This window comes from Lemur catta, chromosome 3 (genome assembly GCF_020740605.2).
Source record: "Lemur catta isolate mLemCat1 chromosome 3, mLemCat1.pri, whole genome shotgun sequence".
NCBI lineage: Eukaryota > Metazoa > Chordata > Mammalia > Primates > Lemuridae > Lemur > Lemur catta.
The window spans coordinates 84,101,421-84,117,677 of record NC_059130.1 but is presented as its reverse complement, the minus strand read 5'-3'; the positions used below and the strand labels follow the sequence as shown (position 1 = coordinate 84,117,677).

Sequence of the window (16,257 nt, the reverse complement as noted above, 5' to 3'; positions counted from 1 at the left end):
GAAACCTGGGAGGTCAGGAAGCATTGTAATTAAAACATCAACATGACACGAGGAAAGGCGCAAGACACAACTAAGCTCTCCAAAGCAGATTTTTCTTTAAAATGCTGGCATCCCTCGAGGAGAAGGAGATTAGCCTTGGCAAGCAGCAGGGGAAGAGCTGCTGACCTGGAGGTTTGCTTGGAGAAGGAAAGACGGGAAGAAACACATGGATCCCAGAGAAGCTACTTTAGCATTTTTCTTTGCCCATCCTGGAGTCAGGTTAGAAACCAGAACCACTCCCATCTAAAAGAATCTGCACATTCCAGCTAGCCCACTGCTACAGGGCGCACTGCCAGCAATTATCGCACATATTTGATTCTTCCAGCAATCCCCTTGAGGGAATCCAAACACCATTCCCATTTTACAGATGAGGAAAATGAGGGTTAGAGAAACCAGTGATTTTCCTGGTTCACATAGCTAGGAGACTCTGAAGAGTGTCTCTTTCCACAGCACTGTGACTGGGAGCCACCCGCTAGGCAAGCCAGGAATAAGGCCACGGAGAGAGCGAGAAAAGCACGTGACATTCACATCCTGTGCTGCTCTTATCTCACCACACTCCTGGGTTTACAGGCCTCCCTCAAAGCATTCAATTAACTGATCCTCCAACCGTCAAAAACACCTGTTCAAACCTTAGTATAAGATACCGTGCAATTATTTGCCTTCCATGACAAACGCCTTTTTCAGGGAAAGCCATTCTTCCTTGAGAACTCAATCCCACAACTGTCAATTTGGAGCAAATAGTAAAATTAGACCTTTCATTTTTCAGTTTTTGAACACAAAGATCCTTAGTCCACCTTGAAGAAACTACTACGGTTGCCAAATGGACTGTTTTTCTTTTAAAGGTTGGAAAGAATTCTACCAGCCTCCCTTCCCCCTCCCCAAATTCAAGCTGTTGATTGTGTGCCTGGTTTACGATGTTATTAAAAAACAAAGAGGGGTCTCAAAGTTTACAACCAACCCCTAGCGTGGGCAAGTCAAAAGGAAAACTTCATGAAATGTGGTTCATGTAACATCAGCAGCTTACATTTGATCCAGAGTAGGCAAGACAAGCTAACTGCCTATCCCCCTGAGCAGTTCTTTTGGATAGGTTAGCCATCCTGAAAGGTAAATCTGAAAGATGGAAAGAGGTCTTTGAAATAAGCCAGGCACAGGCTTGAACCCCAATTTTTACTAGCTGTGGACTTGGAGCATGTCATTTAACTCCTTTGGGATTCCAATTCTGTCTCTGTACAATGGGGATAATAGCACTTATTTCATATTTAAGTATCCTTAATATTAACTATTAATACTTTCCTTCTTGGCTTTTAACACAGGCCAAAGATAAGTTTCCAGGCTATGCTCAACAGAAGGGTGACTCAAGAACCTAAGATGAGAATTTATGACCCTGGTGGGCATGATATCTATCCCTTTCACCCACATGGTGGGGATTCGAGAGCAAAGAACAAACTTAGAAAATACTGGAGGTGTGGAAAAGATAGCTGTGAGAATGTCTAACTCACAAATTATAAGAATGGATTTCAATTATCCTCTCCTTCCCCTGCCTCACGTGGAGACATCTAAAACAGGGTGTTGAGCTTCCACGGAGGGCCCAGGTAGGCCATACTCCAATTCCCACGAGGCTACCATTGCTCACAATAACTCTGGTCCTTGTCAAAGTCCATGGCACACTTTTGCATTAACCTCAGTGAGGATCTTACCCTTTGAGGAAAGACCTGGACATGTAAATCTGGACTTTACACCTGTACATGAGTAATCTGCTCAGTGATTCAGAGGCTGCAAATTATTTTAATATTTGTGATCTAATCTTTTGTGCCTTATTGCAATGCTGTAAAGCACGATGGTAATCCTTGGTCGTATACAATGTGTTAGTGAGGGCCATGGTCTAGAACCTATTTCTCTGGATTCCACGTCCTGTTTACCTTGGCACCACAGCCAAGGGAACTAAACAATATGCCAGAGAATACCAGTGGCGTTATCACTATTACAGCAGCACAGCAATGGTGTGGAGAAAACAGAAAACGCCTGCAGTAGCTGACAAAGTATTTCCCCCCTCTCCGGGGCTCAGCTTTACAGCACCGTGGCTCAGAGCTCCAACTCTGGGGTAAGAGACCACCAGGTCCAAATCTCAACTCTACAACTTATTAACCACATGGTCTTGGGCGAGTTATTTTTACTCCATGGATCTCCATTTCTTAATTTATAGAATGAAGATAAGAATATCTTGACTTCACCGGACTGTTGTGACGATAATGCATGTGAAATATTTGAGAAGAGGGCTTAGCATGTATACACATTTCACAGGAAATGTTGGCGTTTAGTAATACAATTAGCTGCATGAAATAAATGGTATTGATCAAATGAAATTCTACTTGGTACCAGTCTCTGTTGGCTCAGACGTTCTACAATCTTATACCACAGGAGGAAGTCGGACAGGATCGGCCGTGGCAGCGTCTGGACACTTACCGCGAGGATGGCGATGACGATCCCCACAGCGCAGAGCACAGCGTCATTTATTGTCTCGCCAGTTTTCAGCGGGTACTTGATGCTCTCGTCGTTGCAGTAAAACCCTCGGTGGTAAGGCTTGATGGTGCTCGTCTCGATGATGAGGAAGGGTAGGCTCGCTGGTCAAGGTGGAACCAGGGCGTATATCAGAAAAAAAGACAAGGGAAGAGAAACTGTCAGTGCAAGGAAGCCAAAGAGTGGCAAGCTACAGCAAAGACTACCCCAAATAACCCTGATGGTGGCATTAATTCCTTTCATCTGTAGCGATCTACAGCCTACAGAGAGCTCTCAGTACGCGCATCGCATCCCCTTTCGCCCTTTCGTCACCCCTAAGGAGACAGTGGCATTGTTCTCTTCTGCCCAAGGGCTCAGAGGGAGGCAGTGCAAGAGCCAGAGCAGAGGTTTTCCCTCTGTTCTACAACACTCTGCTGAAAATTAAAGCCTTATTCAAATAATTACTAACATAGCCCCAAATCTAATGATATCCCATTATGCCTCCAAAGGCATGCATTTTAAGGTCTTAATCATCTCCCCTTTGAGAAGTGCATCCTAAGGCTATGCTGCACAGCCTCAGAGTCAGATAACCTGGATTTGAATCTAGATCCGCCACTTCTTAGTGGTGTGGCCTCTGGTCCCCACATTCCACCTCCCTGAGCCTCACTTTCCCCACAGTAAAATGAGTGTGGTGATGACTAAATGAGAGCAAAGCACATAAAACCTCTAGCATGGTAGCTGGCACATAGTAGCTGCTCAATGAATGCCATTTCAAGCCTTTTCTTTCACTGTTCAAAGAGTTAACAAGACTGAGCAGAGCCGAGCTCAGCCCTGCTGCCTGCAGACCTGGACAGGAGCCCAGGGGCAGCCAGGAGCACCAGGCAGCTCTTGCAGCTGCTGCCGGTTATCAGTGGCCAGCTCAGATGCCATGTCTCAAAGGTCACGGCAAATGGAGCCCATCACCTGCCAGGAAAAGTCCATAGAACCCTGAGGCAAAAGTGAAGGCCCACAATAACTCTTGCTTGGACACCCCAACAGCCTCCTAATCAGTGTCACAGCCTCCAGCCTCCCACCTATATGCACCAGTTTGCTTCCTGCCCATGATGCATACCACTGCCTTGCTAAAGCCTCTTCAAAGACTCCCCATTGCACAGGGTAAGATAAAGTCTCTAAGTTCAGCCTTAGGAGTTCCCACGACCTGGACATTTCTCCAGAGTCATGCTCTGCTGTTCCCTGCACTTACCCTCCAAGAAGACAGCACACAGAGACTCAGTGCTGGTTCGTGCTAGTCACTTAGACAGAATCACCCCTTGCTCCTCTGCTACCCAAGAGAAACACCAAGCTCTAATGCCACTTCACAAAGTAAAAGGACTAGGACTTTGACTAAATCTCAGGACTAGAAAAGACCCCAAAAAACACCTTGGTAATAACAGCCACCACTGACTGTGCACTCACAACGTGTTAGGTACTTTACATCCATTTTTTGCACTGAAGCATCATTTAAGCACCACCATCACCCATCTTCAAGTGAGAGAACAAAGAGAGAGTATTTAGCTCATTCAGGGCCTCTTTATTCCACCCTCCAAATGCCTAAATCCCCAATTTAACTTTGCAAATTGGTTTCATCCAAATGTGAATTTCATTAGCTGAAAAATCCCGAGATAAGCGGTTGCTTAAAAGATAAAATTCCATTTTCATGTTTTTTCAAAAGAACTACATTCACATCATGTTGCTCAAAGCCCCAGACCGCCTCTAAAAAGAATGTACCATGAACTCCACAATTTTTCAATTACTTCGGTCCAGACTGGCAGCGATAAAAATGCTCACTTTCTAAAAAGTGTATTTATGTATCACTGTGCATACATACATGGATTTATTTGGTTTTATTCTTCAGATTTATTTGAATTCTACGGCTATTTATTTTGTGACCCCTAACTGCTTCCTGCTAGAACAACAATTTACTTTATCAAATGCATACTGGTGCTTTGAAAAGAAAGAACAGCAACACACCACGGTATTGTGCCTGACCTTCTCAAAGTAAACACAGAGGGGCCCTGGAAAGGCACTAGCCATTAGGTTTTGAAACCTCGCCTCTGCAATGGAGGAGGGGGGCTGGGGTAGGCAGTGGATGAATGTTCTGGCTTGGAAATGACAAGGGCAGTCAGCTGATCTTTTGGGGCTGGGGCCCTGGGAGAGATATCACATGGGCCCGAACCATCTTCATGCCACTGCCTAAACCTTTTGAAATGCGACCAAGTTGGCTATCAGAAGTAGCTGAGAAGCCAGCAGTATGATATTAATAGTCTGCTTTTAAAGCTCCACGTATCACGGTAAAAAAGTTCAGCTGCAGCCTCTGTGGTGCCTAGGAGCCAAAGCGTTGCTAATAAACTCAGGAAGGGAACAGATCCCAAGTTCCGCACATTTGTGCTACACTCTCAGGCCCTTAGCGTCTCCTTTTAATAGTACTCACATGATAGGCCTGTAAAACATATGTTTCTATGGACAATAAAGCACATATAAAAGAGCTTTGGTGTTAGACAGAACTGGGTTAATGATCTTAACACTGCTCCTTACTACCGGAGTAAGTTATTTCACATCTCCAAAGCGCTTTTTCTCATCCATTCAATGGGAAGAATGAAATCTAACTTTGAGATTTGGGGATGATATTATAAGTTCATGTATTCACTCATTCACTTATGCAACAAATATTTATCAAGTCTTAACTATATATATCAAGCACAAGGAATACAGAGGTGACCCAGATCCTGCCCTCAGGGAGCTTACGATCCATTAGGGGAGGACACAGAGACTCAGAATCAGTCCAGGAAGTTTCAGTTGGAAGGAAGTTGAGGCCATAGCACTGGGTAATGTCAGCACAGAGTCTGGGGCCCACTGTGGGCACTCAATAAATGTGAAAAGGGAGAAGGTAAAAAAAAAAAAAAAAAAAAAAGTTCCCCCAGAGATGGCTAGGGAAGAAAATCTGTCTGGCCAGTTCTTTGCCCTCCCTCAAACTGGGAACAGTCCCAATCTTTTTTCTTCCTTCTTTGCCTATGGCATGGGGAGGGTTTCCAGTTCTGATTATGTGGATGATGACCACAAACAGACAAGAACTTGGAGCTGAATATGTCCTGTTTATTTTCTTGAAAAGGCATGGAGATGGCATTTAGAAAACCCAGTGCCTTTTTCTTTCTCCTCTACAAACTTGCAGTATTATTGTGGGTGATGCCAATCAAATCTTGCCTTTGATCCAGGAAGAGAGTAACCACAGATGCCCTGCAGTTGACGGAAAAAGCACAAACATTCTACCAACTGGGCAGCTGGTCCTTGAGGGACACAATACCATGCCTTGCCTCTCCGGGACACAGAAAACAGGATGTTCTTCTCCAAAGTAGAGTCTCCATTTCCAAGACTGGCATCATCTTTAATAGCACTCCACTATAGTCCCTTATCATTTTCATTTCAAGAAAATGCCCAGTGCCAGGCAATGGGATTCTAGAGGTGAATACATCATAGTAATTGCCCTCAAGAAGTTCATAGTGTCGTAAGAAAGTCACAAAAACAAGTGCACTAAAATAGTTCTAGTGTGATGACTGATGTATGTGTATGTACAATGAGAGCACAAAAGGCTGCTCTACTAATGACACTAAAGGTACCCCACAGGGAGTGGGAGGCTTGAGTTGACCTTTATAGATGAAGAGAGGTTTCTGAAGCCCCGGGGCTAAGTACACTTACGAAAAATCTGCAGTTTAGGGATTCCAGTACTGGCAGTCACAAAACTGACAGCTGTTATAAGAATACAGTTTTAAACTTTGCTACAGAGCTGGAAGAGATATACAAGTAGATAATGAAGGGAAGAAAGGGAAAAATAGCACACAGAATAATATTAATAATAACAGGTAACATTCACAAAACAACTATTTTCTACCTAAACTGTGTTGAGGATCCCCACATAAACTATGCCGGCTGACAGCCCTGGCTCCTACTCTCATCTAGGCGCTAACTAGGCTACTGAGACAAGGAGGCTGTTCCAACCTTCAGTGGCCCAAAGGCTAATAGGAGAAACAGCCATTGAAAACTAACATGTTAAGCCACCCTAAGGTTCATAGAGATTAAAGTGACTTACTAGAGTCACTCTGCAAGGAGGTGATGGAGCTGGACAGATTTCAAATGATCTTGGGTGCTTTCAAAAGTGAGTCACTTAAAACAGAGAATGAAGCACCTTTGAGTGTTAATAAATTAGCTGATGCTCAGCAAATCTCATGGCTTCTGAAGACAAAAAGGCACTGTTTGAAACAGTCAAGGCAACGCATTGACTAACGTACACTGAACCTTCACTATGTACCACACATGTGCTAGGTATCTAATTTAATCAAAACTCTGAAGCCAATATCCTGAAATTTAGGTTTATCCACAATAAAAGGTACCTTACGAGATTTTTGCAAAGCAGGACAAAAAATAAAAAAAAAAAAAGTCTGGTGAGAGACCCAGCCCCAGACTCAAGCATTTCTCCTTCTTTTAATCAAGGATCAATTAACTTTCTATACCTTCAGGGACTTCCTGGGATATGTAGGCTGCAGAGGAGGTGAAACACGAACTCACTGACAAACACTCAATGGGCAGAAAATCAAAGCGTGAAGAAAGGCCCCTGTGTTGGGTTCAGGCCTTTGAAACTTCTCCGGCTTTGAAAAACTAACACTTGGGCAGGTTGGGTGGTTTGGGGGTGGGGTGTACAAAAACACAGGCTAGGTTTTCACGGCCCACCCATTGATAAAGTCATGTGGGAAGTGTTACTGGAGTGACCCAGCCCCAAAGCCTTGCTCCCTGCAGCCACAGCTTCACCTCTGCACAAAATTAAAGACAGCCTCCCCCTCTCAAAGTGCTTTCTAGAAAGCCCTGGGTGAGGGTGGGAAGACAGTGGGGGGTTTGGGGGGTGAAGGAGAAATCGTTGCACTTTTGCCTGACCAAAATCAGAGCACCAGGGAGGGGCTTCCCATCCCCCCCATATACAAAGTCCTTCAAGTGCTGTTCCAGGGTTGCCCAATTTCCCACTTACACCGATCTGTAGTTACCTTAAAATGATCAAAGTCCAGGATCTGCAAGAGTAATAATTAAGCTAACATCTGCAAAAAGCCTGCACACCTACCCACAACATAATACTGGATGCACAATATGTGTGTAGGCATGGGTATAGCATAATTGCTCAAATCAGGCAGCTGTTAGGACTCTGTGACAGAGACTTTACACATCTTACCTACAGTACAGAGTTATGAGTAGGTGCTGTTCTACTCATTTCACAAATGAAAAAACTGAGGATTAGAAAGGTTAAGCAGTTAACCTAAAAGGCAGAGCTGGAAAATGGTCCCACTTTGAACCAGATGTTAGAAAATACAGATTGAAGACCCCGGACTTCTACTTTCAAGAAGTTCAGGCCTGGTGAGGAGGCTCATGCCTGTAATCCTAGCACTCTGGGAGGCTGAGGCAGGAGGATCCCTTGAGGTCAGGAGTTCGAGACCAGCCTGAGTAAGAGCAAGACTCCATTTCTACTAAAAATAGAAAAATTGGCCGGGCATCTTGGCAAGAGCCTGTAGTCCCAGCTACTCAGGAGGCTGAGGTAGGAGGATTGCCTGAGCCCAGGACTTTGAGGTTGCTGTGAGCTACAATGACGCCACTGCACTCTACGTGGCGTTACAGAGCAAGACTCTGTCTCAAAAAAAAAAAAAAAAAAAAAGTTGAGCATTTAGGAATTAATTTATCTAATCTCCATAATAGCTATGAAAAGCTATGGGTTATTATTTTCATTAGTGCCCAACAGAAAATGGAGGCCAAAAGTTTTATAACTTGTCCAAGATCCCCAAGCGAGTAAATTGGTCCCTGGGTTTTGAACCCAGGTCTGTCTGTCTTTTGGCCCATGTTTTCTTACTCTGTGGCCTGACCCTCCCCTTCTTTATAAATGTATTCCCTGTTAAAATATGACCAACTGATTTTTTTTTTTAATCACTTAAGGCCAGAATGGTCAACCCAACTACTACTTAGAGGTTCAAAATACAAATATTTATGTTGCTTATAAGTGACAGGGCTTCTATTTAAAGTAATTAATTGCTACTGGTCTTAGAAGTGTGCAAACTTTCTTTGGTTTACGATATTTGTCCAGATTTTTAGACTGGACACAATCCAGATGAGACAAAACTAAGTTTACTATGAAGGCGTTTTTCCACCTTTGAAACAGGCTGCCATGAAAAACACTTGCTGTTGGCTGCTGTGAGCATGCAATATTCTGGGTCTAGAGGTCTTCCTTGACAAATGCTCCTTCTTCAGTACTGGAAAGTTCAGGCCCTTTCGTCACAAAAAGAAGACTGTCAGAACCCAAAGCAACTACTGGTAGTAATGAAGAAATTGATGGCAGATTTAGTCCTGGTGCTTGGGTTTCCTGACCCCAAGTCCAAGGTCTTTAGTTCAATTTGACAAACAAGTGTGGACAGTTTCTGACTATTGGGCACTGTGTAAGGTGCTGAGGACACAAACATGAGCAAGATACTACACTGGGTATTAAAAAGAACTTTGGATGGCCTTTCTTATTTGAAAGTTCTCAAACTGAAAACATTTTATTTTTAAAAATAATTAATATCAGCCTTCTTAAAACCCCCAACTCTGGCTGTTTTGGCCTTTTCAGTTAGATTTTTAAAAGGTTGCCACATTCACCTGCAAATAAAACAAACTGACTAGCAACCCAGGGTTCTTTCATTGAGAGCTCCAAACCTCTTTTGTCACCATTATGTATTTTACAAATGAGGTATTTTATTTCTAGTAAAATACAACTAACAGAGCCAACAGGCCCTATAACCCCTCCACCCTAGGTAAAGCTGAGTCACTTCCCAAGACTTCTTTCAATGCCTCTTTTAAATAAGGATGAGAGTAAATTTACATACATTGAGCACCTACTGTACGCCAGGAGCTTTGGCTGTATCAATTGATTTAACTCTCAAAGCAATCATATAAATTAATTATTAGGATACAGCCAAATTACTGAGAGTCAGAGAGGTTGTAATCTGTCTCAGTGTTCACTCTGGTGATAAGAGGCGTAAACATGATATGTAATAGAACAGTCTGCCTCTAGAGTTCAATCGGAGATGGGACCAGTTAGCTTTTATTGCTAAGTATACATGAACTATGTCTATGCAGGTATAAGCAATCTGGAAAGTCAACTACAGAGCTCTTGACCTTGAACAAGGACAGAAACCAAGGCTCTACCTTATCTGTTGAGATAGAATTATACAGATCCAGCCACTCTCACTCTGCCTCAGTCTCCCTTGTGACCCAAATGTGTTCATTTGTAATATGGCTGCCCAGAGCTAGGACACAGCAAGAATCATATGTGTACACAGCATGTCAGAGCTCTCACATAAATAATCACATTTGATCTTCCTAACAACTCTATGAGGTAATGCTTTTAACATCTGGATTAAAGTACCACTAGAAGACTCCTATTTATCCTTCAAGATTCTTCTGTATCTCTTCTACAAAGGATTTACTGAGCCATGTAACCCAGCAGGGCTAGTTGCTCCTTTCTTTTTTCCAATTTATTCATGAACTTCAGAGTCAGGCACATGGGATTTCATACCCCATTTCTACCACCTGCCATGCTTGCTATATGACCTTGGGCAAGTCACTTTACCTCTCTGAACTTCGTTTTCATCTCTGTACAGTAAGATTTTGTATAAGAGTTCCCAATGTACAGAATTGATTGTGAGAACTCATACACAGTTTATAAAATACCCAGTAATTACCTGGTTCAATAAATGTCAGTTCTTGCTTCTATATGTGACAGAGAGTCACCAAAAACTTTTTTATGCAGTGGTAAGATGTGATCAGAGTTCTTCCCAAAGCTCACTCAAGTAGCCGTGGGGCCACCAGCTACTTTCCAAATGCAATCTGATCTCAAGGGAAAAGTATGCTCATAAAATCTTATAATTCCAGGGAGGTATTGGGATCAAGTGAATAGATAGGGTTTTGACTGTGATTAGCAAGACCTGGAACCCTAATGAAGGGAAGAAATATCAGCAGGAACCCTGCCATACTTTCTCAAAAGATTACATAAGGCTGTACAGGAGGCAGGTCTATAATAACGGTGAAGAAAAACATTTATTTTTATTTTTCTAGCAGTTAAACATTCATTTGTCAGCATGTGCTCTCCCATCCAAGCCATGCTACCCAGGTGTCCACAAAACACCACGTTCCCATGGCAGTAGAATAAACAACGTAAGGACTGGGAGGACATCAGACACATAGGAGGGCCAAAGTTTGAGACCATCAAAAGGCAAGACTGGAGCCAGATGCAGTGCCAAAAAACAAAGAGTTGGAGCATTACTGGACACCCTGTGAGAACAAAATCATGCTGGTAGGCAATCTAAGGCATCAGGGAACTCCAAGGTACCCCATCAAGCTACATGGTTCCAGTTCTAGGTCAAAGGTCACAAAGTGGCAGCCCATAGTCAAATTAGGCACATAGAGATGTTCTGCTTGGCCCACCTATGGTTTAACAATTTTTAAATTAGTTGTTAACATTTAATAATGGGCAGTCTCACACAATGTCCAGATTCCCAGCCTCTGAAGCCAGCTCTGATACAGGCAGCAGTGACAGTGGCTCCTTTCTGCAGGCAGAGCACACATTGTCCAGGGGCCACCATTCCCTACTGCCTCCCTGACACTGAGGCTGCCTGTGGGCTGCCACTGTCATTGAGCTTGTGTGGTCAATTTCCTTATACCTAGTCCATTTTAGTCATTTATGTTAACTGCCTGGCCATGTAGACATTTGACTTTTCTATCCCTGCTCCAGAGAATAAGGGAGACCTTAGATAAACCTATGAAAATAGAAATACCTCTTTATTTAATAATATCTCCCATAGTAAGCAATGGCCACATTAGATATGTATATGTGTATATGGGGTATGTGTGTGTATGTGTTTATGTATATGTCTTAATCTTAACCCAAGACCAAGCCTCCTATCTATGTTCTCAATTATAAATCCAAGGATTTTTGTCAAGTCACCAGTGCAAGGCAGTGCATTTTTATATTTTGGATATGGGGAAACTGAGGCTCAGAAGCTTGCCAAAGGTCACACAGTTAGTAAAAAGAACAAGGATATGAAATGAAGCCTTGTTAAACTACAAAGCCCTTAGCACACCGACTCGATGAGGTTGGTGGTGAAGCCAGAATGAATAACTACCTTACTGCCAGATAAAACAATGTCTGTCTTAATACATCGCATGGTTATGCTTCAGAGGACAAGAGTGGACCCTACTTATACTCTCTATGTGATACTAAGTGGGGTTATCAGAAAGTTCTGTTTTTAAAGGCAATAGTTATCTAAAATCAAAACAAAAACAACTTCTTTCTGATAGAAGCTCATTAATTCTAAAGAGTAAATGCAAGGTGAGAAGGGGCTTAAAAATTAGAGCCCATCAGATGTTTGTGTTATCACAAATCTTACTTGAATTGGAGTTAGGCACATGTCAGTAATATCCTGATAAAATCTTAGAACTATAAGAGATCTTAGATGTCATTTATTCCATTTAATAGATGGGAAGACCGAGACCCACCGCAATCTAACAGTCTCATTATTCCTTTCCCTTTAGTCTCCTGTACTAGCTGAGATCCTTTTCAGGAAAAGGTTCATATGTCATGCATCTCTGTATCCTTGCCACAAAGAGTAACTCCTGGCACATAGTGGGAGCTCAGCAAATGTGTATTGAATAAATATACAAGAAACAAACTAAAATCCAGAAGACCTGGCTCCCCATCAAATATACTGTATGACCTACAGATCCTTTTCCCCCCTTCTGAATTTTAATATCATCTCTCTCACATCCCAAATCCTGTTTTTCTTACGCAATCCACCAAAACAACACAACACCACATTTCCTAATAATGAGGAGACAATTCCATCAGGAATTATTTGAGGGGAACCTAACCAGCTTCAAGTCTCAAGTGGATGACCTTTAAGACCCTTAATCTTGGGGGTGGGGGGGAAAACCCTTAATCTTCACAGTTTCCCATGTGGAGACACTATTGGAAAATACTATGCAGGACCCTCTGAGGCAGGCCGAGGAGGCTGCTGCCCTGCCTCACCGGGCCCAAGGGCTAAGAGATCATTCCAGCATATCCCTAATCCATTTGTGATGAGCCTCTTGGAAATTTCTGCCCTACAGTAAGCTCCAAGTAAGGGGAAGAGCACATATCACAAGAAAGTAACTCAGATCTGGGTTTGAAAACCAGTTTTGCCACTTCTAATCTATGCAGATCTTCAGCAAGTTGCTTAACTTCTCTGAGTCTCAGCTGTAAAAAGAGAATGCCAGTAATACCCACTTTGAAGAGCTGTGAGGATGAAATCTCCGATGGTAGGTATTTAACAAAAACTAGTTCGCTTCCCTCCCAGTCCTGAAAATCTACTACCCAGCTGTTTACAGGATGCCAATCGACTGGCTTGACTGGTTTCCCCACCAACGTGGCTGGACTAACCTGGACGGGACTCGTGTCAGCTCAGACAAGGACTGTCACTTGCGTTGAGCAAGACTGGAGCCATTCCATGGTGCTATGGATAAGACAACCCTCACCCCAGGAGCACACTCCCCGTTCCCAGCCCTGTCAATGTTCCTTTTGTAAAACACAGAAACCTTCTTCAAATCTGACAGCTGCCACCTGCACAAATAATTCGGGGATGTAATTTTGTAACTGAATACAAGCCCTGAAAGCTGAAAAGTTTGAAGTCCAAAATAATCCCTTTGACCTTCTGCCTAAACACTCACTAATCACTTTTTAATTTGTAGTTGATTTCCTCTCTATGTGCTGTCCTTACAGGCTACATTTTCATTTTAGAAGTATCCAGGGAGTGAATGGCATTAACAAAATACCTGATTAACTGCAGCTCAAACTTCTTTCCCAGACATCTAAGGCTTAGTCCATGCCCCAGTGAGTTTTCCAAATGGCACTGGGTGGCAAGAAAATGAGGAAGAAAAAGGCCGCTTTGAAGGAGGAAACTCCTCCCCAAGAGAATTATGGGCAACAGAAATTAATAAGATGTGGTCCCTGCCCTCAAAGAATGCACACTCTGGGGACAACTACCCATAAGCCGCATGACAGGAACTTCTAGAGATGCATTACTAAAAAGGGGCCACTTAGGACACCCTCAGCACACGACCTGGCAGCCACTTGGCATGCAATACCTGTTTACTGACTAGCCCGATAAATGTATTTCAAAGATTCCTTGCTGTCATTTGAATATCAATGATGTACTTCAGGCTATACAAAAAAAATGCAAAATCCAGAACTGAGGTTTTCTTCCCAAGAAGTTAACAAAACTGCTGCCTTGTTCCACCCTCATCTCCTCCCCAACCTTTAACCCTGCGGGGGGGGGGGGCGGGGGGGTAGGGGGGGACAACCAAAGATGAGAAAAGTAGTTTGAGGGAGCCCATCTAGTTCCTAAAACACAGATGCCAAAAAGATGCATGCTAAAGGGAAAATAAACTGGCAGTTACAAATGTTGTTAAATCCAGAAGAATTTTCTTACTTGGAAAATAGGTGTCTACTTTAATCCTCACTAGAATTACTGTAAAATGAAATGAGTTAAAGCCGAATAGGATCGACTGCAGTCATTCTACTTTGCGTGGCTACCCTAGCAAACTCATCCATCTTTCTGAGGACTGAGAGTCTCAAGTGATCTGAGCTGGGTTGACTCAGCCAATACCCTGCAGGGTAAAACAAGGCAACGTTAGTTTTTGGTTCACTGAAAAAATGTCTGGTATCAATACGATCACACAAGCAAGTAGTCATCAACAATAATTAGTAATAATAACTTGTGTTGATCAGTCTCAGGGCTGCTAGTTACTACCTGTGTGACCACAGGATCATACTGCCATGTCTGCTCTCTCCAGCTCTTTTTCTTTATGTGCAAAATGAAAGGGTGATTTTAACAGGTGTCTTGTGGACCTTTCTAATTTTAAGAGTTTTCTTCTTTATTCAAACAGTGTAGTATCCTTTGTAAACAAGAAGGCTTCGTTTCTGTGGCATCCTTATAGGACAGGCCACCTACCCTAAACTCGGCTGGGTAACAGAGCACACAGCTTCCTTTTAAGTTAGTGAAGGTAGACTGGCTGAACCCAGACCTTGAGATTTCAAAGATGCTTGTTTATAAAGAATAGCTCCAGAAAACACCCCTACATCTGCATACCTTCAGATAAAAACTAAATGAATGTTTGGCAGCTCTTGGCTCTGTCAGAGTAGTAGGCATCTGCAAAAATGGGGGGTGGGCTGAGAGAGGTGAGAACTGACATTAGCTACTGCTGCAAACTAGACACTATCCTAGGTGTTTCACAGCTGTGCTTTTGTCCCGTCCAATAATCCTTTCCAGGAAGGCAGTACGACCTGGGCTTTACCAAGGCTGGACCTGAAGATCAGACACAAAGACACAGGGCAGCAGGGCAGGGAGTGATGCTGGCTCAGGCCAACTTTCCATGGAGCTGTGTGACCATCACATTTTCTATCTTTAGGTGCTTTGGGTTGGAACTGAGAAGGGGAGCCACTCGCCAATGCCAGCCCTCCTCCTGCAGACAGAAAGCCAGGTACTCTGGGACCACCCTCAGTTGCATCCCCACCCTCAAGGGCATCCCCATCCCTTCCCCACCAGGATGAGGATAACAAAACGTACTGCTTTGGATGCCCTGGGAGAACTGGCTGCAGTACACAACTCCCAGGTGATTTGCTATAGGAACCCTATTGTTCCAGAGGGAGGCTCTTTTGCCAAAACTCCCCAGGAAGCCACTGCTCTGTGATGCATTTTTCAGCTGTTGATAGAAAAGGGGAGTTCCTGGGATGTTTCTTCAACAGTTCTGGAAGCCAGGCCCTTAATCCTCGCAAAGCAGCAAGGAGCCAGCTTCCCTCACAGGGACAGAACGTCTAGAGTCCCTCTTCCAAATCAAAACATAAAAACTCCCCAACTTCCCCTTTACAACCTCTCAAAATGTGTGAATCAGGCAGAGGGGGAGAAGAGGGCTGCAAAGCCCAAGGGGGCTCAGGCCTTCTCCACACCCCAGCCCCTCCCGACCCTGCCCACCTGACCCCGATTGCAGTCAATTACAAAGCCCCCACTGTTCTCCCTGCCCATCCTCCTCCTCCCACCCACCCCCCACACGCATACACTCTTTTAAAGGGCGAAATGCCAAATAACATTATTCCCCTTCACCATGGTATTGCCATGAGAGCTGCCTGGTATGTTTGCCTGAGAAATGGAAGGTTTTCATGGAAGTATCAGCTTCCACTACAGCTCCCCCTTTGTGGAAGTGGACTTGAAAAGAACTGGAAGGATCTCCAACTGGAATCTAATTGGAAGGAGAAGAGGGGAGAGCAAGGCCCTGGAACTGCTCAAAGGCCTGAGGAATAGGTATATCTGCCTGTGCCTTTGGGAGCCAGCAGCCCTTTGTGCCCTCTGGCAGAGCCACACGCTCCAGCCTCCCTCTCCACCCCTCTGCATGTTGCCCTCTGTCATGGACAGGCTCGCTGCAGAACGGGGACTCTTATATCATGCAAGGGGGAGGAGTACCTATATTATCCACAGATGCAAACAGGTATCCCTGTGCACAATGTACAATGTTTCACAGCTCATATTAATCAACTGAACACCAAGAAAAATCAAAAATGGTTTTTTGGGCTTGGCTTGGTTTTGTGGCAGT

General features: G+C 43.7%; 1 protein-coding gene across 1 annotated transcript in view; it reads right to left on the bottom strand.

The window, feature by feature from the left end:
• PLPP3 (phospholipid phosphatase 3) overlaps positions 1-16,257 on the bottom strand; it is a 79,068-nt gene that overhangs the window by 37,951 nt on the left and 24,860 nt on the right. The window contains exon 2 of the mRNA XM_045547927.1: positions 2,503-2,660. Coding sequence (XP_045403883.1) covers positions 2,503-2,660 — 158 coding nt within the window. The remainder of the gene's footprint in view (positions 1-2,502; positions 2,661-16,257) is intronic.